Source organism: Arachis stenosperma, chromosome 10 (genome assembly GCF_014773155.1).
Source record: "Arachis stenosperma cultivar V10309 chromosome 10, arast.V10309.gnm1.PFL2, whole genome shotgun sequence".
Taxonomy (NCBI): domain Eukaryota; kingdom Viridiplantae; phylum Streptophyta; class Magnoliopsida; order Fabales; family Fabaceae; genus Arachis; species Arachis stenosperma.
In genome coordinates this window covers 33776340-33802634 of record NC_080386.1, presented here as the reverse complement: position 1 = coordinate 33802634, position 26295 = coordinate 33776340, and the positions used below count along the sequence as shown (strand labels likewise).

The following is a 26295-nucleotide window of genomic DNA, read 5'->3' as shown; positions in this document are numbered from 1 at the left end:
ACCGGGTCGCATCAAGTAATAAAACTCACGGGAGTGAGGTCGATCCCACAAGGATTGAAGGATTGAGCAACTTTAGTTTAGTGGTTGAATTAGTCAAGCAAACAAGTGTTGATTGTGTGAAATTGTGTTGACAGGAATTAAATTGCATAGAATGTAAAGGGGAGTGGGTGATTTGCAGGAAATTAAAGGGAACAAAAAGAAAAAGAGCTGAATCTTAAAGTGCAAGTAATGTAAATTGCAGAAACTTAAAGTGCAAGAAATATAAATGACATGAAAAATAAAAGGGGAATGGGAATTGGATCTACAGGAATTAAACAAGGAAAAGCAAAACTCAACAGAATGAAGAGTAGTTGATGGAATTAGTTGAACCGGATCTCAAACTAAAAGGAAAATAAGCTTGGTGTAGTAATTAAACAAGGAAACTAAAATGGAAACCAATAGATCTCAGGACCCAAGAGACTAGATAACTAAGTCTAGATCTCAATGCCTTCCTAGATCCAAATTCAGAGAGCAAATGCAAAATTAAAGAAGAGAGCAATGTAGAAATGTAAATCCAAGTTCAATTTCCAGAAGTTGCAGTAAGAAAAACAGAGAGATCTCAAGGTGAGATTGAGACAGAATTTCCTCAATTCTTCAACACCCAAGACTCAAGACAAGTGTAGATGAAATTGAAAACAAGAAAACTAAGAGGAAGAGAATTCAATTCTCCTTCCCAGGGACTCCAAAATTCTGAAGGAAATAACAAAAAATGTAAAAGCGAGCTCTCTGTAACTATTCTGAAAATTCTGAAAAGAAAGCTCTTAAAAGAAAAGCTCTCTAAAAATTCTCCAAAGAAAAGCTCTCCGAAAACTTCAAATCCTAAGCTATTTATACACTTTCTTCAATTGATCATAGAGCCTTGAATTTGGGCCTTGGCCTTGATGGAATTGGGTTGATAGTAGCCTCCGTTGATTGCTCTTGGTGTTGGGAAGAAATCTACTTGTGAACCGGGCCATGAACCATTCACGTTTGAGTCAACGTTTGAGGCAAATGTTGACTCAAACGTCCTAGTGCTAATCATCATGCAGAAGGCCATTTGCTGTCATCCACGTTTGAGCCAACGTTTGAGGTCAAACGTGAGCTCAAACGTGGGTCTTCCCAGGCTCCCTTTTTGGCCAACGTTTGGCTCAACGTTTGAGGCAAACGTTGGCCCAAACGTGGCTCAACTAAACCATCAATCAGGGGTGCTTTGCCATGCTCTTCCTTGCCAAAATGTAGCCAACGTTTGACCTCACGTTTGAGGCAAACGTTGGCTCAAACATTGCCGTGCCCAGGAGCTTCATTTCTCTTCTTTTTGGCGCCAACGTTTGACCTCACGTTTGAGGCAAACGTTGGCGCAAACGTTGCCTTCCCCTGCTTCTTCTTCAGCCAACGTTTGCTCTTTCCAGGGTATTCTTCATCTTCTTTTCACGTTTGAGTTAACGTTTGAGGCAAACCTTAGCTCAAACGTTGATCCCTCTTTTCAAGCCCATTCTTGCAACCTTCTTCCAAGCTTTATTCCTCCTATCATCAATCAACAATTGTATCAAAGCTATGCCATAATCATGAGAGTTATTCTTCTTCTTGTCATATGAGCAATTATGGCACAAAAACTCATGAAAATGCATCAATTTATCCATCGTTGATTGAATCAAAAGAAACATGAATTTCAACCCAATTGGCTTACTTATGGCTTAAGAAAGTGCATAAAACTAAATGAAAACGAAGAAAAAGACTAGTAAAACTAGGCTAAGATGACTTGTCATCAAAGGTAGGGGTGTTCAAAACCGATCCGGACCGAACTAAACCAACAAATTGAACCGAAATAATCGAGAACCGAATTAACCGAAAACCAAAAAAACCGAAAAAAACTTATTTTGCTGTTTTTTGTGCGGTTCGGTTCGGTTTTAGATTTTGACTTTGAAAACCCTAACCGAACCGAACCGGTTCGGAAAAACCCTAAAAATGACTAATCCCACCCCCCACTCCCCAGACCCCCACCCCCCAAATGAATGAAGCTGCTGCGCGTGTGTGAGAGCATCCCAGCCATCCTTGACCCTAACCCCCAAATCCCCAATCCCTAACCTGCGCTCTCTAGTCTCTACTACTCAGTCACTCTCGCTCTCTCTTCTCCAAATCCCCAATCCCTAACCTGCACACTCAAATCTCCCCAATCTATCACCACCCAGTCACTCTCGCTCCTCCGAATCCCGGCGTCGAAGCCTTCCTCTTCGCGGAGACGCCACCCACTGACCCAGAAGGCAGCACAGCACTGACCCAGAAGAGAGAGCACAGCACGACGTCGTCGCCCACTGACTCAACAGGGCAGCACAGCACCACGCCGCCGCCGTTGAGACGCCACCGCACAGTAGTGTTTCTGGGTTCTGGCCGATCATTAGTTCAACCCAGCACCGCTTAGTCTCCCACTCAGCCTTCCTCCCAAGTTAATATGGATCCCGAGCCACCGATTCATGTAATGTTTACCATTTGCTGTTTACTGGTGCATTGTTGCTACTTTTTGTTTGAGTGTTTGTTAGGTAAAGTTGGTAACTTGTTATTAAATTATTGATGAATTATTTTATTATTGGTATTGTTGCTGCCTTGCTGGTTGCTGTTTATTGTTCAATTGCTTGTCTCGGTTTATTGTTCATTTTATTGTTCAATTGCTTGTCTCAGTTTATTGTTCATTTTATTGTTCAATTGCTTCCTGGATTTGATTGCCAATTTTTTTTAGGCAAAACCAGCAAAGTTCAAGTTTTGATTGGATCTAAAAGATGGGTTACTGATAGTGGATATACTTCGCTTGATCACATAGTTTCTGGTTTCTACTCATACCCTTACCAGATTTTACTGCATGCATGAAATCAAGGAACTTGCTTTTCATGTTCTTCTCATTTTGGATTTGTTTGTTGATCCAACACTTATCCATAGTATCTTGGATTATGCACTGTTGATTACTGTGGTTTACATTTGAGAACTTGTGTGTTATGAGCTGTACCCTTCACAAATAATATCTGTCACATGTTTTGCCAACTGTTTGTTGATCCAAAACAAATGAAAATAAATTGTCCACATTTTGTGTTGTGAATGTGCTCTATGATATAAGATCACATGCTTAGTGTGAAGTTGGTAATTTAATTGCAGGTTCTGATTAATACAACTTTGTGGCACTCACCCAAAAGTGTAGTTTTTGCTACGACTTTAGGAGATGGAGAACAAACAAGATGGTGTAAGCAATGGTGATGGTGATGTACATGACATTGAAAATCAAGGTGTATTGTTGGATGGGAAGGGCAAAATTCGGAGGAATTGGTCGGAGTTTTCGGAAAGGAACATGTCATATGCAGAGCCACTGCTTGTTAAAAGGACTAACACAACCTCCCAGATTGCTATAATTGGTGCCAACCTCAGCGCTATTGAAAGCCTTGATTATGAGTAAGCCAAATTAGAAATTTCACTTCTGATTGAGTACATCTTGGTGTAGGAATTGTTCTCCTTATATTATATTATTACTATTATTATTGTTGTTGTTCTTATATGTAACTATTTTTTTTATTTCAGGTTGGTTTGCATTAAGAAGTTTAGCTATTTTGTTGGAGAAGACACCATAACTTTACTATCAATTTAATGACAATTTATTTTTATTTTCAGTTGTGTTGATTGTATAACTATTAAATTTCTTTAATTGTCGTATTTGAATTCTGTTGTCGTTAAATTTCATTAGATCAAGACTTTGTTAGCTATTGTGTATTTTTGTTTGTCGATTTCAATGTTATGACTTTGCATAATAGTATGGTAGTATTTTTTTTGAATTGATTGAAAAAACCGAACAAACTGAACCAAACTAAACCGATTTTAATTGGTTTGGTTTGGTTTGGATGGTCTTGACAAAAAAACCGAACCAAACCGAACCGCAGTTTAATTAGACGATCGAATCGGATGACTTTTCCCTCAAAAACCAAACCAAATCGCACCGCGAACACCCCTAGTGAAAGGATTGTGTCAATCCTGTGGAATTGGTGTATGTAATACTTTAACTATAGTGGAAATTTCACCACTGTTGTGGTGGAGACTAGATGTAGGTTGCATTGCACAAGGCAACCGAATCAGGATAAATGATGGTTGATGAGAGAATTTATTGCCGGTCTAAAATTTACCGATTAAGTCCGTCGTGAGTATAGTCTAAACCAACAAGAAATTCCACACCAAATTTAGAAAATGTGTCAGCACAATTCAAAATCAATAACCGGGAGTAGAATCCTGAGTCGGTCTCCCTAGGAGTTGCCCTATGATGCACATCATTAGTTAGGAGTTCTCTTGATGTTTTGGAGTTGAGTACAAGGAAAGTAGATGAGCATAAATTGAGACAATGAGCAATTAACAATTTGAATAAGAGAACCAAGAAATCAAACTAATAAAGGTGAATGACAATCAATCAATGTAAAAGCCTTGGATAAGGGTGAGAATTGGAAGTCCTATCACCATAGTCTCCATCAATTATGACAATAATTGGTTGTTGCTCCACTTAGTCAACCTCTAACTATGAAGGAAAGTCAAGTGGAGATAATCAATTTGAGTTCACAAGTCCTAGCCAATTCCTAAGGAAAGGCTAGCTTTAGTGGCATACAAATCAATTAGCAATTTCCAATTATGAATCAACAAAGGACATTGACAATTCAAGTATCTCCAATAACTCAATCCCCAAGCCAAGAGTGAAAAGTCTACTCCATAACTATAGTTGACAATTTCTCAAACACTTGGTGAACAAGAATGAAGGACATTTTGAAATTGAGAAGAAAATTCAAATCAAAGTTATCTACCACAAACAATTAACAACAATGGAGTAATTAACAACAATGAACATGAAATACCTCAATGCATTAATAGAATTCAAAGGAAACAAGATCCAAATCCAAGATCTACAATAACTAGAGTAACAAGAACACTAAAATAAGAGTAGAAGAATGAGATCTACAAATTAAAGCAATGTAAACTTGAAGTAATTCAGATCTAACCAAAAGATCTAAGAGAAATTCAAATTGAGAAAGCCAAACCCTATAGAGAAGTGAGAGTTTCTCTCTCTAGAAACATCAAACTCAAAAAACTGGCTAAAAATCTCTAATGTCTGAATTCCCCCCATTCCCTTGGTCCTCTTGGGTCTTTAGCCTTCAGAATTCCTTCAGATTGGGCCCTGAAGCTCTTCAGAAATCGCCAGGCACGATTTCACTAATGAAGTCACGTGATGCGCATCACGCGTATTCGTGGGTCACGCGTACGCGTCGATGATATTTTTAAATCACGCGTACGCGTAGGGCACGCATACGCATCGATGGGATTTTTGCTCATCCACACGATTGCGCCAATTCTAGCATCATACATCCACACGTGTGCGCAAGGCACGCGTACGCGTCGATGCTAAATATCCAAATCTTCTATTTTTCATGTTCCTTCCACTTATGCATGCTTTCTTCTTCTCTTTTAAGTCATTCCTGTCCTATGAACTCTGAAATCACTTAACAAACACATCACGGCATCGAATGGTAATAGAAGAGAATTTAAAATATAGCATATTTGGTGTAAAAGAAGCATGTTTTCAACTATGAATCAAAATTGGAAAAGAAAACACAAAACCATGCATTTTATATGAATAAGTGTGAAAGAATATTGATAAAAACTCCCAAATTTCATACAAAATAAACCCTAAAAAGGGGTTTATCAATGGTGTCAGCTTCTTTCTTTCTTGCTCTGTTCTATTTTTTGATATTCATGAGACAAAATAAAATTGTCTCATAAATTTTCCGCTACTGAGTTCAAACAGATTTGGATTGAAAGTTTGCTTTAAAAGGGTCATTTCATTAAATTAAAAGAAGGTCATAGATTCGATCCCCCCCCATTTTTTAAGCCTTCTACAATCTTCACTCTGTTTTCACAAAAATTTTGAAAGTTTTAAGGCACTAAACATGATATCAATCAAAGGTTTCCACCCCTAAATCGTATTATTCATCAAAAACACATGATCAAAACTAAAATGCAATAAACTAAGCTTAGGATCCACTTAAATTAGGCTAACCAAAACAAACAAAATTCAATAAGAAAAAACTAAAAGAAGAGAGGAGTTAGAATAATGTTACCATGGTGGGGTGTCTCCCACCTAGTACTTTGGTTTAAAGTCTTTAAGTTGGACTTTTTTAAGTGAAGCTTGTGTCAAGGTGGCTTATGCTTCCATTCATCCTTGAGTTGCCACCCATGTTTGCTCTTCCAAAATCCTCCGGATCCTAAACGAAATACATCAAGCTCTCAAGCAACCTCAAGCAAGCAATTGGGACCCAAGATTGTTGATCATTGAAACTGATATCGAGATCCCATACTCTAGTTTTTCGGTCATCCTCTTGTTGATCTTTGCTCTTGCACTTGGATGAACAAACTCCCAAATCACCTTTGAAGCACCCAAATAAATCTTGGAATCCTCCTAATTGCACCTTGCACCACTTTTGAATTCTACTTCTTGATTTGGCTTCCTTGGTGAGCCTTGAACTCCTTTGGCAACTGTTCATACCCTGACCGGGCTCCTCCAACTCGGCAAATCCATGAAAAGGTCCGACCTCGCCCTAAGGCCCACGCCTAAAGGTCGGACCTCGGACAATCAAGCAAAGGAAGGCCCATCAAAAGGAACGCAGCCCAAAACCTAAAGGCCGAAAGGGCCTAGAAAGGGCGGTTCCACAAAGATAGAGATAAAGCTCCCAAAGATAAGATAAGATAAGAATATCTTATCCAGGGAAGATCACGGCCAACTACTATAAATACACTGGAGCACCCAGGTATTTCATTCATTCCACATTCTACACTTATCTGCTTGGACCCATGCTAACTTAAGCATCGGAGTGTCATTGCAGGTACAACCACCAACCACTCCACATATCGAAGCTCGGGTCCCTGAACCCCCACCTCAGGCCTCTCCAGACGACCGAGCTACACGTTTCAGGTAACCCCCGGAACATTGGCGCCGTTGCCGGGGACCTGGAAGTCATCCCTCTACCATGGCGGACGACCCTCACAATAATGACCGCGCTGCGTCTGAACAAGAGGAAGAAATTGACACCGGAGAACGTCCGGACAGTCCACTGTCACCACGCACTCCAGGAGGAAACAAACAGAATCACCCAAAGACATCACTCCCAAACGAAGATCCACAAAATCCCGAAAAAGAAAAGAGCTCAGAAATTCTAGAAGCAGTCCAGGCACAACAAAACCGACTGAAACGACTCGAAGAGGACATAAAGAAACAGAAAGAAACTGAACAAGATCTGAGGAGGGAGACTCGAAAGCGCAGAGAACTAGAAGAAAAACTGCGGAAGATAGAGGCCAACCTGAAAGGCCGGACAGAACGCGGCACCACCCCCGAAGGCAACCATGATCCCTTCACGCAAGAGATCATGAAGGAGAGGGTACCGCGAAACTTCAAACCACCCGATATGGATCTCTACGACGGCACCACCGATCCAAGTCACCACCTCAGCAATTTCAGAAGCAGAATGTACCTAGTCGACGCCTCCGACGCGATTCGGTGCAAAGCCTTCCCCACCACTCTCGCCAAGACAGCCATGAAGTGGTTCGACAACCTGCCACCAAGATCAATCACCAGCTTCGAAGACCTGACCAAAAAATTCCTAACAAGGTTCTCTATTCAAAAGGACAAGACAAAACATGCCCCCAGTCTACTCGGGATCAAACAAGGTAACCAAGAAACCCTCCGAGAATACATGGAGCGATTCAACAAAGCCTGCCTGGACATACAACACTTACCCACCGAAGCAGCCATCATGGGACTAGCAAACGGCCTAAAAGAGGGACCGTTTAGCCAATCCCTATCCAAACGATACCCGACCTCCCTATACGAGGTGCAGGAGCGGGCAGAAAAATATATCAACATGGAGGAAACCTCCCAGCTAAGAGACTCTTCTAGGAAGGAATCAACCTACCCACTCCGAGAGCGAGATCGGGAACAGAAGAAGAAAGAAGAACCCAACTCGGACAAGCCACGGAAGTACCACAACTACACCCCCCTCCGAGTCTCCCTGGTAGACGTCTACAGAGAAGTATGCCACACCGAAAAGATCCCCCCGCCCCGACCTCTAAAACACAAGAGAGCGGGGAGAGATCGGTCCGAGTACTGTGAATATCACAAACTCTACGGTCATCCTACTAACGACTGCTACGACCTAAAAAATGTTATAGAAAAGCTAGCCAGGGAAGGAAAACTCGACAGATACATAGCAGAGAAAGGAGAAGAGACCAGGAAAAGAAGGCGGGGAGATAACGAAGGTCGGGCCGAACAAACCCCGCGAACCCCCGAAAGGCACGTACACATGATAAATGGAGGTTTTGCAGGCGGAGGAACATCCAGATCCTCACGAAAAAGACACCTCAAAGAAGTCTATCATGTCCGAGAAGACAGTCCCCTGCCTGAATTACCTACTATCTCATTTACCCGAGAAGATGCTCAAGGGATAATACCCGGGCACGACGACCCAATGGTAATCACCATTATCCTAGCCAACGCCAACTTACATCGAACCCTGATTGACCAGGGAAGCTCAGCAGATATCCTGTTCAAAACGGCCTTCGACAAGCTCGGACTTGAAGAAAGAGAGCTAAAGGCCTATCCCACCGACCTATTTGGGCTAGGGGACACCCCGATCCGTCCCTTAGGATACCTCTCGCTACACACTACCTTTGGAAGAGGCGAGCAATCTAAAACATTAAGCATCGACTACATTATAGTCGACGTCACTTCAGCATACAATGCCCTCATTGGGCGACCAACCCTAAACAGATTGGCAGCAATAGTCTCGACCCCACACCTCTGTATGAAGTTCCCTACCGCAAAAGGAATCGCTACCCTAAAAGGCGACCAAAAGCTAGCGCGGCGATGCTACAACGAAAGCCTGAGCCTAAAAGGGAAAGAGATCAACACAATAGAACTCGGACGAGTTCAAGCCCGAGAAGATCTTCGGCCACAACCAGAGGGAGAAACCGAAAAAGTCCAAATTGGGAACACACCTGAAAAAATAACAAACATAGGAGCAAACCTTGAGGCAGGCCTAAAAGAGGAACTCATAACCCTCTTAAAGGGAAATTCCGACCTCTTCGCATGGAAAGCCTCCGACATGCCAGGCATAAGCCCCGACCTGATGTGCCATAAGCTATCAGTATACCCGGGATCCAGACCGGTCCAACAAAGACGCCGGAAGCTCGGACCCGAGCGCATGCAAGCAATAGAAGAACAGGTACAAGCACTGCTAGATGCAGGGTTCATTAGGGAAGTAAAATACCCCCTGTGGCTCGCAAACGTGGTCCTGGTAAAAAAGCCTAACGGAAAATGGAGGATGTGCGTCGATTACACGGATCTCAACAAAGCCTGCCCCAAAGACCCATATCCACTACCAAGCATCGACACCTTAGTAGACGCAGCCTCAGGTTACAGATATCTCTCCTTCATGGACGCATACTCGGGATACAATCAAATCCCGATGTACGAACCCGACCAAGAAAAGACCTCGTTCATAACCCCAAGGGCAAACTACTGCTACGTAGTAATGCCCTTCGGGCTGAAGAACGCAGGGGCAACCTACCAGAGGCTAATGAACAAAGTGTTCTCAGAGCACATCGGACTACAGCTGGAGGTGTACGTCGACGACATGCTGGTAAAGACACAAGAAGACAGAAACTTGCTGACCGACCTCACCAGTATCTTCGGCACCCTCAGAAAACACAACATGAGACTTAACCCGACAAAGTGCACCTTCGCCGCAGAAGCCGGAAAGTTCTTAGGCTTCATGCTGACTCAAAGGGGTATCGAAGCAAACCCGGACAAATGCCAAGCGATACTCAATATGAAGAGTCCGACGTGTGTCAAAGAAGTACAACAACTGAATGGAAGGCTAGCCGCTCTATCAAGATTCTTGGCAGGATCAGCAATAAAATCACTACCTCTCTACTCACTCCTGAAGAAAGGGAAACCCTTCTCATGGACCCCGGAATGCGAAAAAGCCTTTCAAGAATTCAAGGAATTCCTTGGACAGCCACCAATCCTAACCCGACCTCTAAAAGGAGAAGAACTCGTACTATACCTCTCGGTTGGAAATCGAGCAGTCGCTTCAGCGTTAATACGAGAAAATGACCAAGGACAACGCCCCATATACTTTGTAAGCAAAGCACTACAAGGGGCCGAATTAAACTATCAGAAGATAGAAAAATTTGCCTACGCCCTAGTGTTCACAGCTCGGAGGCTCCGTCCCTACTTTCAAGCCCACACCATCAAAATCCGGACAAACCAACCCATGAGACACATCCTGCAAAAAACAGACCTGGCAGGACGAATACTACAATGGGCGGTGGAACTGTCCGAGTTCGACCTCCACTATGAAGCCCGGACTGCCATAAAATCTCAGTATCTAGCCGACTTCATCGCAGAATACACTGAAACCCCTGGAACCCCACTCTCATGGAACCTGTATGTCGACGGGTCCTCAAACAAAACAGGAAGCGGAGCCGGGGTTATACTCGAAAGCGACCAAGGAACGCGGATAGAACTATCCCTAAAATTCGAGTTCCAGGCTTCAAACAATCAAGCCGAATACGAGGCCCTACTAGCAGGTCTCAAGCTAGCCGAAGAGGTCGGAGCCCAGAAAATCACGATCTTCAGTGACTCCCAGGTCGTCACGTCACAAGTAAATGGAAGCTACCAGGCCAAAGACCCAACTATGAAGAAATACCTGGACCAAACACAGGCACAATTACGCCACTTTTCAGAAATACAGATCCAACACATACCTCGGGAACAAAACGCCCGGGCAGACGCGCTCTCAAAGCTCGCCAGCACCAAACCCGGAGGCAACAACAGAAGTCTCCTCCAGGAAACCTTACAATCTCCCTCCGTGCTAAGAGGGGAAGAAACGCTAAATATATCCAGCCAACAGCAAGGATGGATGACCCCCCATACTCAACTACCTGAAGTCGGGAACTCTTCCCGCCGAAAGAAAGGAAGCTAAAAGACTCACGAAAGACGCCCAGAATTATACGCTAATTCACGACGTATTATACAGAAGAGGATTCTCAAATCCCCTCCTTAGGTGCGTCCCGACCTCAGAAACAAAGAACGTCCTCGAAGAAGTCCACGGAGGCATGTGTGGGAACCATCTCGGAGCTCGGGCATTGTCCAAAAAAGTAGTCCGAGCCGGGTTCTACTGGCCGACCTTGCAAAGAGACGCAACGGAATTTGTAAAAATATGCCCACCCTGCCAAAAACACGCCAATTTTCACAAGGCACCACCCGAAGACCTTATCAGCATCACCGCACCATGGCCCTTCGCAAAATGGGGACTTGACCTACTCGGCCCGTTCCCCCAAGGACCGGGGCAAGTCAAATACCTCATAGTAGGGGTCGACTACTTCACAAAGTGGATCGAAGCTGAACCCTTAGCCACCATTACGGCTCAGAAAAGTCGCAAATTCCTATACAAAAACATTGTCACAAGGTTCGGAGTCCCCTACTCCATCACAACAGACAATGGAACACAATTCACAGACACAAGTTTTCAGAACTTGGTGGCCGAACTAAAAATCAAACAGCAATTCACCTCAGTCGAGCACCCACAAGCCAATGGACAAGCAGAGGCTGCAAATAAAGTTATCTTGGCCGGGTTAAAACGGAGACTCCAGGAAGCCAAAGGGGCATGGGCCGAAGAGCTTCCCCAGGTGCTATGGGCATATCGGACAACTCCACACTCTACAACGGGAGAATCACCATTCCGACTAGCCTACGGGATGGAGGCAATGATTCCTATCGAAATAGAGGAAGGGTCACCTAGAACCATCTTCTACAACGAAAAAGGTAACCCGCAGGCACAAAGGGAAGAACTCGACCTCCTCCCCGAGGTCCGAGAAAGAGCCCGAATCCAAGAAGAAGCCTTAAAACGACGAACGGCACTCAGATACAATCAGAAAGTAATAAAGCGAAGCTTCTCCATTCACGACCTGATTCTAATCCGAAATGACATCGGAACACAAAAGTCGGGAGAAGGAAAGCTAGCTGCCAATTGGAAAGGACCCTACAAAGTAACAGAAGTCTTAGGGACAGGCTACTACAAAGTGTCCGACCTAGAAGGCAATGAGCTGCCCAGGGCCTGGCACGCCTGCAATCTAAGACGGTACTACAGCTAGAAAAATTTAACCCGAGGTGTACTCTTTTTCCCTACAAGGGTTTTTTAATGAGACACCCGGTTAAAAAAAAAAAAAAAAGACACCCGACCTAGTCAAGGGTAAACACTCTGTAAATATTCCTTCTTTTTTAATACTAATCAAATTTTTCTATTTTCTTTTCCTCATGAATGAAACAAGTCCTAGAAAGTACCCCGCCAAGGCGCATTAATTTATGCTCGGCAAAACGCAAAAAATCATTTGCCAAGAGACCACACAAGGTCGGCAAAGATAAAGCGACGAGGTTCAAATTAATGTGAGAAGTTATAAAGCAACTCTGAAAAGGCTCAAAAAGCCAAATAAAAAGAGATTGCAAAAATAACTTAAAAGGCCGACCAAACAAGGTCGGACCCAACAAAAGGAGGTACTCGAACGCCCGAGGTCCGAGAAAAAGCCCGGATCCAAGAAAGAAGCCTTAAAAACGGCAAAAGCCAAGATTTCGAAAACGCTTACTAAAAAGTTGTTATCCAAAAACAACTAAAAAAGTACAAGCGAAGAAACGAAATCGAAGGAAAGGATAAAACGAAGTTTCGAAAACGCTTACTAAAAAAGTTGTTATCCAAAAACAACTAAAAAAGTACAAGCGAAGAAACGAAATCGAAGGAAAGGATAAAAACGAAGTTTCAAAGCGCTAGCTAAAAAGTTGTTATCCAAAAAAAACTAAAAAAGTACAAGCGAAGAAACGAAATCGAAGGAAAGGATAAAAGCGAAGTTTCAAAGCGCTAGCTAAAAAGTTGTTATCCAAAAAACAACTAAAAAGCATAAAAGCGGAACAAAAAGTCAAAGCAAAACACCGCATAATAAGCTAAAAAGTTACTACAAAGTAGCTAATAGCAGAAAAGCGTCCAAAAGCGTTCACAGAAACCATCCAAAAACAAAAGAGCCCACAGGCCGGGCAAAGAACCAAAAATAAAAGATTACAGAGGATCAAAGTCCTTTCCGGATTCCACATCGGTAGAAGGCTGCGGAGGAAGAACCATAGAAATCGGGACAGCCTTGACAGCACCATCATCCCGGTTTGAAACCTCCACACCAGATCCATCCCCGGCCAAAGGTGAAGTCGGGTTCGCAACCGGAACATTAAGGTCGGACACCGGAACCTCATCCTCGTTGGGAGCAGGAACAATCTTTCCCTCCACAACAACGTTATCCGTACTAAACAAACTCAGATCCAGGTCAGGAGCAAGAACCCGGACCTGATCCTTCAAATTTCCAAACATAGCATCCATACCCTTGGCCACATGACCCTCTAGCTCGTAAAAATCATCCCGAGCAGATTGCAACTTCTCCTTTGTCTCCACAAGCTCGGCGTATACCCGAGTATAATTCTCCGTCGCCGCCTTCGCCATCTCCTCAGATGCTTTCGCTGCCGCCACAGCCGCGGTAGCTTTAGCTTTCTCTTTCTCCAGAGAGGCCTCCAACTCAGTAATCCTAGCAGCCTTCAGCTCACTAATCCTCTCAAACTCAGACTGAGCCTTCTCAAGTCGGGAGCTGGTCGCACCAATGGGGGATTTCTTGAACTCCCGGGCAATAGCAGCATGAAGACTGGCCATCCGAACACAACTCCGCGCCATATATTGAAAATGGTGCTCCATAGACACGTCATCAGTAGAAATAAAAGTCTGAGGGAGAATATGCTGTTCAATCCAACCATGAGCATCAAAATCCTTATCGTTAAAACCCGCAAGCTCTTGAGAGGTCTTCTGCTTCTTGGGAGGAGGACCCGAGAACAGGGGAGGAGAAGAGGTAGCAGGCCCGAAGGTCGGAGGGTCTTGATTTATAGCTCGGAACTGGGGAGTCGGAATAGTCTTCGACCGAGTCTGAACACCCACGGTAGTCTTCTGCGGAGAAGATCGGGCAGAAGCATCCCCAGCCTCGATATTTCGAGCAGCCACAAACTTCTTCGTCCGACGAAGGAACTTCATGGAATCCGCCTAAGAAGACATCTCTGCAGAAATAAAAAGAAAAGGATTACCACAACAGAAATTCCACCAAAAACAAGCAAAACCAAAATACTAGAAAAGAAGAATCTCGGAGAGGTCGGGAAACTACCTAACTCGGAACGGAGAAGGCTTGGATCTCCCAACATTTTCTTCGTATCCAAGTGAGGTGCCCGACCCCATAAACTGCTCACCACACCCACAAAAGCCTGCTCAACCTCATCTAGACTCTCAAAAGTATACTTAGCAGACACTACATTCTCCTGCCAACAAAGAGGAAAAGAAGGCTCCCCACTCTCATCCAGAAAGAAAGGTCGGACGTCTCCAGTAGCCCGGACCTTAAAATAAAAGTTCTTGAAATCATGAAAGGACTCATCATAAAGGGTACAAAACTTCCTTCCCTGGTTAGCCCTAAAAGAGACCCAAGACACCTTCCCTCCACCCGACCCCGGCTTCGTCAACACAAACAAGTAGGAAAAAAGAGAAATAGAGGGAGCGACGCCCAAAAACTGACACAAAAGTTGAAACAGCTTTAAAAACGCCCAAGAATTTGGATGGAGCTGCGTAGGGGCAAGGTTACAAGACCACAACACCTCGGACTCCAGGTCGGTAAAAGGAAGTCGGACACTCAGCTTAGAGAAAAAACAATCATAAGCATAAAAGAAGAGCTTCTCGGAACTATCTAAAGGCGGGAAGCAAACTCTCTCCTCGGAATCCGGGGCTACTAGTTCATAATCCCTCTCAGACTCTCTATTCTCACATATGCTACAGTGCCTACGGAACCTAGCCAAATATTCGGAATCTACCACAGAAGGGACTTTTAGAGGAAGAGGGTCTACCCAACCAAGACCACTTGGAATCTTAGTCGACATCGCCTGAAGAACCTTTCGAGACATAAAACTCTTACCTACAAAGAAGAAATACAAAAGCAAGCAAAAATCACATAAAGCAGACAGCGAAAAACCCGTTCAGCCAAGCAAGAAACAAAAACCCAACAAAGAAAATGCGGCAACCCGGAACAAAGTACCAGAAAAACAAAAAGAGCCCCCCCATATACAAACAAAGCAATGGCGGCGCCTCTTTTCGGGGCAACCCAGGCATAAAGAAACAGACAAGAGCCACACAAAGAACAGAAGCATATGATCACAAGAAAATAGAAACAGGAGAACAAACCTGGAAGAAAGAAAACGAAGGCGAAGAGCTCCGAAACAAGGAGAACAAAGCGGCGGCGCAGAGGAAACCCCGGAAAGATTCGGGGAAGAAGAAACAAAGAAAAAGAAGCGGTGCTCGAAAAAGGAGATGGCGAAACTTAGAAAAACAGGAAAGGAACAGAATAAACGAAGAAAAAGGAAGGGAGCGAATAAATAATGCCTTCACAGAGCCCGAACGGAAATCGAGGAGAAACGGTAAAATGCAATAAATGCAGAAACGGCCATTTTTGAATTTTGAAAAACTACTATGCCCGAGCTCGACCTCCCAAAAAGGACGAACTCGGGCAGGGGCACTGTTCATACCCTGACCGGGCTCCTCCAACTCGGCAAATCCATGAAAAGGTCCGACCTCGCCCTAAGGCCCACGCCTAAAGGTCGGACCTCGGACAATCAAGCAAAGGAAGGCCCATCAAAAGGAACGCAGCCCAAAACCTAAAGGCCGAAAGGGCCTAGAAAGGGCGGTTCCACAAAGATAGAGATAAAGCTCCCAAAGATAAGATAAGATAAGAATATCTTATCCAGGGAAGATCACGGCCAACTACTATAAATACACTGGAGCACCCAGGTATTTCATTCATTCCACATTCTACACTTATCTGCTTGGACCCATGCTAACTTAAGCATCGGAGTGTCATTGCAGGTACAACCACCAACCACTCCACATATCGAAGCTCGGGTCCCTGAACCCCCACCTCGGGCCTCTCCAGACGACCGAGCTACACGTTTCAGGTAACCCCCGGAACAGCAACCAACACATATTTCTTCATTGTTGAACACTTCAAGAAGGATCTTAAGTTGGTGATCCGTTTCCAAGATAGCAAATTGATGTGGGCCAATGAATTTTATTGGTGATATTGTTACCCACTCAATTTGCTCTTTGATTAGAGTCATTCTAATGGACTCTTGCATGAATACTTTTACTTCTTGGGTGCCTACCACTTCCTCACTATTCTTTTCTAGCTCTTTCTCACCAACCTCATCTAAGTTTTTCCCACTATCATTCAATCCATACTTAAGAGGTTGTGTGAAGTCTACTTCCGTATCTCTCTCAAATTCAAAGGGGGAAGGTTCATTAAGATCATTGAGGGGATTGACCAAGGTGGACAAAAAATCATTGATGATGGAATTCACTTCTTAATCAAGTTCCCTCAATTCTCCATTTACCTCTTCCGGTTCAATTGTCTTACCTTCCTCCTCTTGTGACTCAAGCCTTAACTCCACTTCTATTTTAGGCTACATGTTCTCCTCCTCACTAAATTCCTTAGTTGATCCTCCACATTTCTCAAGGGAGATGTCTTGACTGTTTGAGCGTAGTAGGGCTAAGCGGTTCACCGCTTTGGTTATGGTAGCCATGAATTCCCCTTGCTTCCTTCAGAATTCTTCTTGCTCTTGGAGAAAAGCTTGAAGATCTTGTTGTTCTTGGGGAAAAGGTTAGATAACTTCACATTTAGGTGAAAAAAAAGTTCAATGGTTAAGAAAAATGTTGTATAGTTGAAAGATGTGTTATGTGGGTGAGTAGATTGAGGTGGTGTGTAAAGAGGTAATGGTTCATATGGTTAGTGGCAAGGTATATAAACATTCGGATTCCATAGAAGTGGATGCTGTGGTGCTTGAAAGTTTGGTGGTTGAGGGTTGTGTAGGGGGTACCATTCATATCTTTGGGTTTAGTATGCATATTATGGAGGGTTTGGCTCATTGTAACATGGGGGAGGTGGTTGCCATGAGTGTTTTTCATACGCATACGGTTTCTCCCTCAATTGATTCTCCCATTCCATGATGCAATTGATTGCGTAGGATTTATACCGGTTCGGAATTCCACAAAATATTTTCGTTGTTAGTATAGTCCAAACAAATAGTCAATCCTCGAATCAAATTAAATTTGGTTGTCACAAATAACAAACCCCAAATAAGAATTAACCGAAGTATTTGAACTCCCGGTCGTCTCACGAGGAATTGCAATGAAGTGATCAATTATTGGCTATAAAAGTGCAACGGGGTTTTGGTTGATAAAAGGGGAAACAAAATAAAAGACAAGAGAAAAGAGAGCAATTAAAGAAAGCCATTAATGAAGAGGGACATTCATGGCAAGGTATGAGATCATAGGCCTTTTGTCCTAGTCATTAATCATAACAATACTTACCAAGAATTTATCTTATTTCGTCATCCCCAATGTTAGAAGAAGGTGTAAGTTATCTTCCATTAGAAAAAGTCAAACAAGACTAGTTAATCTCAAGTCAAAAATCCTAATCAACTCACTAATTGGATTAGCAAGAGATTAGAGTCATTGAGAATGATATTAACTAATAACTCTAGATCACCAATCTAAATTGGGTACTAATGACTCAAGATTGCTCACTTACTCCTTCCGAGCCAAGAATGCTCAAAATCTACTATAAAGCCCAACCAAGCATTTTGTCAAACACTTGGTAGGTAATAAAGGAAAGCATAATAAACGTGCAAGAATAATAAATCTACCAACTACCAATTGCAAGAAAAGTAAATCAACAACTCAAATCATCAATAAAAGAAACATCAACATCAAATTGCATTAAAAGAGATCTAAATCCAACATGAGCATCCATGAACATAAAAGAGAGCATAAAAGAAAAATTAACACTACAAACCATGAGAATCAAATAGTAGAAGCAAGAATTCATAAAGGAAACAAGATGAAATCATGAAATTGAACCTAAATCTAAGATGGAAATATCCTAAGAATCCTAATTCTAGAGAGAAGAGGGAGCTTCTCTCTCTAGAAACTAAACTACATGATGTTACACTTCAAACAATTGCTCCCCCTTTGCTTGGACTTCAATTCTGCATGAAATACACTCAAAACCAAGTTAGAATTGGGCCTGGGCAGCTCAGAAATTGCCCCCCAGCGTTTTGCCTTTAAGTGACTCACGTGCGAGTATTGGCGCGTACGCGCCATGTGCGCGTGCGCGTCGATTGGCTATTTCTTCATCCGCGCAGATGCCTCATGTACACGTGCGTGTCTCTATGCGAAGTCACTTTTGTGCGCGCGCGCCTTGTACGCTTGCGCGCCCATCGATGCATTCCCAATTTTGTAAGCTCATGCATTCTCCACTTTGTATGCTTCTTTCCTCATTTCTTCCATCCAATACTTGCCTTATGAACTTGAAATCACTCAACAAATATATCAAAGCATCGAATGGAATTAAGGTAAATTAAAATCACGAATTTAAGGGTCTAAAAAGCATGTTTTTACATTTAAGCATAAATTAAGAGAGAATTACAAAACCATGCTATTTCATTGAATAAATGTGGGAAAAAGTGAATAAATCCCCTAAAATAAGCACAAGATAAACCATGAAATCGGAGTTTATCAAATCTCCCCACACTTATAATAAGCATGTCCTCATGCTAAAATCAAGAAAGAAGCAAAGGGGTATCAACATTTATTCAATGCAAGCTAACTAAATGCAATCTATCTATATGAAATATCTACATGAATGCAATGGCTTGGTCAAAATAAATCAATCTCCAAGAATACACAAGCAAGCACAAGGGCTAAGACAATAGCAATCAAAGCAAACCCACAATTGGATTGAATCCTCGAAAGAATTTACAAACTTGCAAGAAAAGATGATCATGGGTGGAAACATGTAATTGAGCGGTCGAACCCTTGCCAGATGTGTATCCGCTCTAAGAACTCAAGTGTATGGGGTTGATTCACTCAATTCTCCCCTAATCATTCTTTCCAAGATTTGTTTTTCATCTAACAATCAACAATTACTTTATGCATGCATACAAATATCATGAGGACTTTCCCATAGGTTGTAATGGGGCTAGGGTGAAGGTAGGATGCATATGGTCAAGTGAGCTTGAAATTTGGATCCTTAATTAACTTAAACTTCCCACTTAACCTATGACAACCTATACAATTCTAAACAACCTAGCTATCCATTCTTCACTTTTCTACACACTCATGCATTTTCTTTAGATCACCACACATATGCATTGATTATTATTGAACTTTACCTTGGGGCGTTTTTGTCCCCTTTTTATTGAAATTCTTTTTCTTTCTTTTATCATTTTTTTGACTAAAATGTGTACAAGAGCATCAATGCATATGGTGTACACATGATTAATATATGAGTGTGTACCCAATTCCCAAGATTTTCACACACTACTAAACATGCTTTTATCTCTACCCAATGTACCCAACCTTCCCCAAAATCTAGTAATGAACACTCTCACTAGCCTAAGCTAATCAAAGATCCAAACAAGAGACATTATTATTTTTCACTTAGGCTTGTAATGTGCTAACATTAAGAACAAATGGGTTAAGCATAGGCTCAAAATTGGTTAACAATGGAAGATAAAAGGTAGGCTATTTGGGTAAGTGAGCTATTTGAACAATGACCTCAATCATATAAATGCATGTATAAACAAAATAATGGACATAAAGAATCAAACAAATCAAAGAGTACAATCATAGGAAGAGAATAATGCACACAAGAATGAAAATAAGTGGTTATGTATGATGTAACCACACAATTAGGCTCAAATCTCACATGCTTGTATTCTTAGCTCAAAACATGATCCACAAAGCGTATAATTCAAGCAAGTTCTAAAAACAATTTCAACCAATTGGGGTAGTGCCCTAGAAATGGTTTCTTGGACATTTTTCATCATATTGACTAAGCTTATTCTAATGCAATATTGTGATTTAGAAAATTAAAAAAAAAAAATTCCCTAGTTTACCCCCTTTTCAATCAAAACATATTTCCTATACAAAAAGGTCAACTAGGCTTAAACAATCCAAAATACTTTTCTAATCATAGTCAAAAGCCAATAGCAAATATGTACAATAATCCCAAAAATAATCTCAAAGATAAAGTGCAAAGATAAAGTGCAAAATAAAATAAAGTGGCAGCAACTAGAAGATAAATGTCCAAAAGTTCACCACACATGCTATCCACCGGTCACGAACGGTGACCTCCCCACACTTTAGAATGAAGCATCGTCCTCGATGCTATTGCTGAAGCTCGGGATGGGGGTCAACAATCGCGTTGGGCTGTGGCTCAGGCTCAGGTTGTGGCTGTAGTACTAGCTGTGAGTCCTCAGGGGGCTGCTGAGCCTCTGTGGTGGTCTGTATCTCTAGGGGTGCCTACTGCTGGGTCGACTCCTCAACATGCTCCTCCTCCTGATCCTACTCATCGGAGGCGGGAGAGTCCGGGAGCGGAGGTAGCTCAATACCCTGTGATACAAACTCTTGGTCTATGCAATCGAGACGTCACATGATACGACGTTCACTGTGCTCCATGAAGCGAAATAGGCGCTGTACTAACAGGTACATCGGCTCGGGTGCTGGCGGTGGTGGCAAAGGTGCTGCGGCTGCTGAAGCATAGAAGGGTCCTGCTGCTGCTGCAGAAGATGAAAGGTGAGCTGCCTCCACCACTACTCTAGCTCGAGAATGGCATCTAGGTGGAGGCTTCTCGTGCACCCACCCACCCCACGGAATAGTAACCTCCTTATCGTCGTCATCTGGGGGTGGTGGTGTCACGTCATCGTCCTCCCATGGGACATCAGCTAGCTCAATCATGCTGGTGACCAATGTAGGAAATGGTAGTAGGCCACGAATGTGCACTCGCCACATGCTCTACCTGATCAACCGGAGGAAATCAACCTCTTTTTCCTCCATGACACAGCCAATCAGAACCAACATATCCATCGGGATCTCAGAAAAATGAGTGGTGGGCAGGACATAATGGGCAAATATATGCTGCTAAGTCCTAGCCTCTCTCGACAGATAAGTGAATAGCATCCCCTTGGGCTTCTTGTTGCCATAATCCATCACCCAAGGGGCTTCCGGTGTGGCAGTCACACACTTCAGCGCCTTATAATCAAAGGTCATGCAGTGGATGGCTATCTCTGTCTGCTGATAGGCGTACGTGTCATCAGTGCGAGGTCGGCAAAGCAATGCCTCCCCAATAGCTACCACAGTAATTAAGATCTTCCTACCCCGCAGGTGGACTGAATCAAGAGTGGCACGAAAGAAGTTGCAGTAGAACTCCCTCACCCACGAAGTGTTTATCCTCCCCAAGTCCCTATCAACAAAGTCCAAGCCCAATTCCAGAATACGGGTATTGATGGCGCGTCTCACGTTATTGGGAAGAACCAGTTTCTTCTCAGTGTTCAGATTCGTCTTCCGATATTTAGGGAAGTGAAGCTCATAGTAGAGGTTGGGAAACTTGATTGGGTCAGTGAATGGTAGTAGCTGATTCTCTTTGTCCACGCCATTCAGCGGATTTTTAGCATAGTTGGCATAAGGGGAAGGGCTAGAAGTTTTAGAGCGCTTCCTCTTCTTTAAGGTAGTAGCTATGGCTTTTTCTTTATCCGACATCCTAAAAAATAGATGTGATACAATATAAGCAACTAGCCAAGTAGATGTAAAGCACTCAAGGTAAGACATATTCATGAAGTGAGTGAAGAAAAGAGAATTCTTGGAATGCAAGTAACAAAATTCAGAATTCAAACTAAGTTACAAACCAAGAATTCAAACCATAATTGCACAACGCTTATTCATTAGGCCCAAGAAACGCCATATCCAAAAGAATGGTTAAAGGAGTTATGTTGAAAGCAAAAGGAAGAAATTAGTTGGTTAATCAAGTTAGAGTTAGAAACTGGTTCAAGAGTAAGTGATATGGCAGTCACTGGCTCAATTAAAAGAAGTGCACATAGTATGGAAGGTAAGTGTACTCACATCCATAAAAAAGATGCATCATTGATGATGAAATATGAAAATTTTGAACAGAAGCATATAAATGGGAAATAAATCATCAATCAATGTCATGGTCACAAAGTTCTGCAATAGTTGGTATTGAAAGAATGGAGTGTACACTAATGTAACCAAAAGCACTCGAAAACAGTTTTGAATAAAAAAGGGGTTATACTAGTGAGATCCACCAACTATTGCAATTAAATGAACCTTATTGAGGAAAATCACAAGTTAAAGTCAAATTGTAAGTTTAGTATCAGTCAAAAGGTAGTTGACTTAACTTGAAGGGTGATGACACAAAAAGGTTCAAGTTAATAAGTTAGATAAGAGATTGTTTGTCACAGAAATCCGACAAGCAACTCCCTGAACTAACCAATCCATTGCATATCGCGAGAAATACAAGTAAGCACGGATATGCCAACCATAGTAACCTAGGGATTGAACTTGTTGAAGTTGAATAAAACTCAATCTGAAAAGTGCTAAGTTCAATTCTTAGGTTGCCAGTTAAAGCATATAGCAATTTTGAGAAATTTGGGCAGCATTCTGACAGTAAATTGGATGCTCCCGGATAGCATAAAGCAGCAAAAACAGGTATATGAATCCAAAAATGCACAAGCATGACATAAGCATGGATTACATATAGTAGGGCAATACCAAACACAATCAGACAATGAAACTCAGCAAGCAGCAGTTAAAATCAACACAGCAATGAAACAAAACATACAAAATAGAGCATGTCACTCATCATGCAGCATGTAACATTTGAACAAGTAAGCACAAATGACGCACTTATCAAACCTAGAATCCTCTAACCACAACCTAATTACCTAACCGCAATTATTTTTATCTATCCTAACATGCAGCATTATCCAACTAACTAACTAAAACTAATTAACAAAACTAACAAAAGATAGTAAAGAAAATAAAATAGTAGTTCAGGCTATGAAACCTAGAAGCAAAGCAGAGTACAACGGCACTAGAGAAATGAAAAAGGTGGAGGAGTGCTGCCCATGAATGGTGGCGGCAGTAAACTCACAGCAGTGGGTGGTGGTAATCAGAGGGAATAGAGAGGAGACAAAGCAGGGGCAAAGTGAGAAGGAGAAGGTGAGGGAGAGAGGAGGAGCAAGGGAAGAAGAAAGAGGGGGAGTGTGGCGAAGGTGGTGGTGTATGGTCACCGGAGGTGGCTGGGTAGTTGGTGGCTTTGACGATGATGGTGAACGAGGGAGAAGGAGAAGAGACGTTGGAATGGGGCGGAGTGAGGGTACGCGAATGCTAGGGCTTTCGCGTCCCTGGGGGTTAGTAAATTTTGAAACCACGCGAGCGCGCACCATGCGCATTTGCATGGGAGAGCTGGGCCAGAGGCACAAAAGTGGCCCAGAGTTGGTATAACTCTCGAGTTTTTGGCCTGGGTGATACAAAAATGCATCGACACACGCGCGCTGTGCGCTTGCGCGTGGATGAGTTGATTGATGATGGAGCACGGATGTGCCAGGTGCGCCTTCGCGTAGGTAGGAAACGCAAGGGGCGCGGACGCGCCATGTACGCATCCGCGTGGATTAAGGCCCAGAGTTGGCCTAAAAGTGGCACAACTCTCTGGTCCTTAGCCCAGAAAGTTCAAAATGCACAGCCGACGAGCGCGCGCGATGTGCGCTTGCGCGTGGCTTTTTTTTAAAAGCACCAAGAAGAGCTCATAATCCTCCCAACCTCCTCTAGGACTCTAAAACTAGCTAAAATGCAAAATCAAACATATTTTTAGAATTTTGGGGATTTCAAACAATTTGAGGAAACTTGCGAGCCAAGCAAAAACTCAAATTCAAAGAATCATCCTTAACTAAGGCATAGACTGTATAAACAACTTAGCAAGCAAGGCAAAATATACTAAGGGGGTAAGGAAGCTATCTACAATGGAACCCAATTCATTCATTCATTATATTTACAAGAGAATGGAAAGAGTTTACCATGGTGGGGTGTCTCCTACCAAGCACTTTTAGTTCAAGTCCTTAAGTTGGACGTTTGGGAGGCTCCTTGTCAAGGTGGTTTACGCTTGTATTCATCCTTGAACCTCTATGAGTGTTTGTCTTTCAATCGGTCGTCAGAAGTTTCAACCATCTTCACCAAGCTTGGGTGGGTTCTCTCCAAGATATGAGCTCCCAAAATTGGTTTTCATGGTGTGATCCAGAATCCCATATCTTATCTTCGTACCCATCTTTTAGTTGATCGCCTTGATTATATCCGGGTGACAAGAAAGCTTAATTCTCATGAAAGTACCAAACTACCCTCCTAGACCCATTTAATTGAGTGGTACACCAATCCATGCTCTTCAATTTTGAGCTTCCAACCATAATGAGCCTAGATTTACAACGCCAACCACTAAACATCCTCATCTTTCGCTTAATTCCACAAAGCGTCCTAAGTTGGCCATCTGTCTCAAGCAAACCAAATTCACGTGGAATAATGATGCTGAGAGTTAGAAGTTTTACCCACTCAAACGAATGATTGGATAATAACTTAGGTGGAGGAGTTCCCAATGATCTTGATAAAGTATGCTCCAATCCTATCCATCCTCTTCTAAAGGCTTCCACCACTTGGCAAGGTTTTCTAAGTTCCTCCTCTTGCCAAGTTTCCTCAAGTTCACATTCTTCTTCACCAATTTCTTCTATCTCTTCCCCATCACTCTCATCATAGATAGGAGGTCTGGTGAAGTCTACTTCATCATCAAGTCCAAGCATATTAGGGAAGGACTTTTCAAACTCGAAAGGGTCACATGTTGGTGCAGAATCATCATATATAAGGGAGCTTGTTGCTTGGGACACTCCTTCCAATTCTTCACTCACAATAGGCCTTGGAGGTTGTGCATCCTCCTCAACATTGCGTTCTGGTCCACTGGAAGAAGGCTCAACAAGATCATTAAGGGGATTGATTAATGTGGACAAAAAATCACTAATGATGGAATCCATTTTCTGATCAATTTCCCTCAACTATCTGTCTACTTTTGCAACATTACTCTCCTCTTTAACATCCCTTCTATATTCCGTGGAAGAGGGCGCTTCAACTTGAGATTCCCTTATTTGCTCAACATATCCTAAACATCCTCCCACTACTTCCTTTTGTTCACTAATCTCTACCTCCTCCTCTTGTCGCACTTCTTGCTTTAACTCCTCTTCCTCACCATGCAGCTTCAAGTTCACTCCCTCACTAGGCTTCTTGATTGTTTCTCCACATTCAACAATGGGAGTACTTAGGATGCATGAGCTTAGGTGGAATGTTCGGTGACTCACGACTTCTACCTTGATAGCCATCCTTGCTCTTAACCCCGTGAACTTATTTTCATCCTCCTCTTGTTGCCTTGAGATATAAGATTCAAGGTATCTCAGTTCTAGCATGAGGGTTTCATCAGGAGGTGGTGGTGGAAGAGAGGATTCATTGTTTGAGGGAAGGGTATTATAGTTGGAAAGTGGTTCATATTGGTAAAATTCTTGAGGTGGTGTGTATAGACTTTGTGGTTCATGGGAGTATCGGTGTTGGAGTGGTGGTGGCTCTAGATATGGTTCATATGGTGGTTGGTATGGTGGGTATGGCTTAGGGTCATGTGGAGGCGAATAGTGGTATGAGGCTTGTGAGTATGGTGAAGGACTATATTGAGGAGGGGGTTCATATGCATATGATGATGGTGGTTGACAACCACAATGAGGGTCATCATATACATTAGATTGGTATGCATCAAGATTTGAATTATACCCATAAGAAGCCGGAGGAGGTTATTACCAAGAAGGTTGTCCATAAGCTTAGGGCTCCTCCTACCTTTGATCTCCAAATCCTTGATGCATATCCCCATTGAAGCTTCCATTTCCTACAACATAGTTGTAACCATGCTCATAGCCAAAAGGATGAGAATTCATAGTGACGAGAGAAAATAAAAACAAAAGCTAATAAGAAACAAAGAGAACAAAATTCCTACAACTAGCAAAAGCTAACAAAAAAACCAAAAATCAAGCTATTCACAATATATTCAATAGCCATGACATAGCACCATTGCAATTTTCCGACAACGGCGCCATTAATTTGATTGTGATGAGCGGATAATTTATACGCTTTTTGGCATTGTTTTTAGGTAGTTTTTAGT

The 26295-nt window shown here is 42.7% G+C and overlaps 1 protein-coding gene across 2 annotated transcripts; it reads left to right on the top strand.

Moving 5' to 3' along the window:
• Positions 1–2027: 2027 nt before the first annotated feature.
• LOC130956528 (chloride channel protein CLC-c-like) lies at positions 2028–4013 on the top strand. Of its 2 annotated transcripts, none has more exons than XR_009077146.1 (3): positions 2028–2491; positions 3163–3453; positions 3580–4013. XR_009077146.1 is itself a non-coding variant. In XM_057883577.1 (3 exons), exons 1-3 carry the CDS (start codon positions 2468–2470, stop codon positions 3644–3646), a joined length of 321 nt encoding a protein of 106 aa, XP_057739560.1. In that variant the 5' UTR covers positions 2028–2467; the 3' UTR covers positions 3647–4013. The 2 variants fall into 2 exon arrangements, 1 of the variants encoding a protein (XP_057739560.1); XM_057883577.1 differs by having other exon boundaries at positions 3224–3453.
• Positions 4014–26295: the final 22282 nt, after the last annotated feature.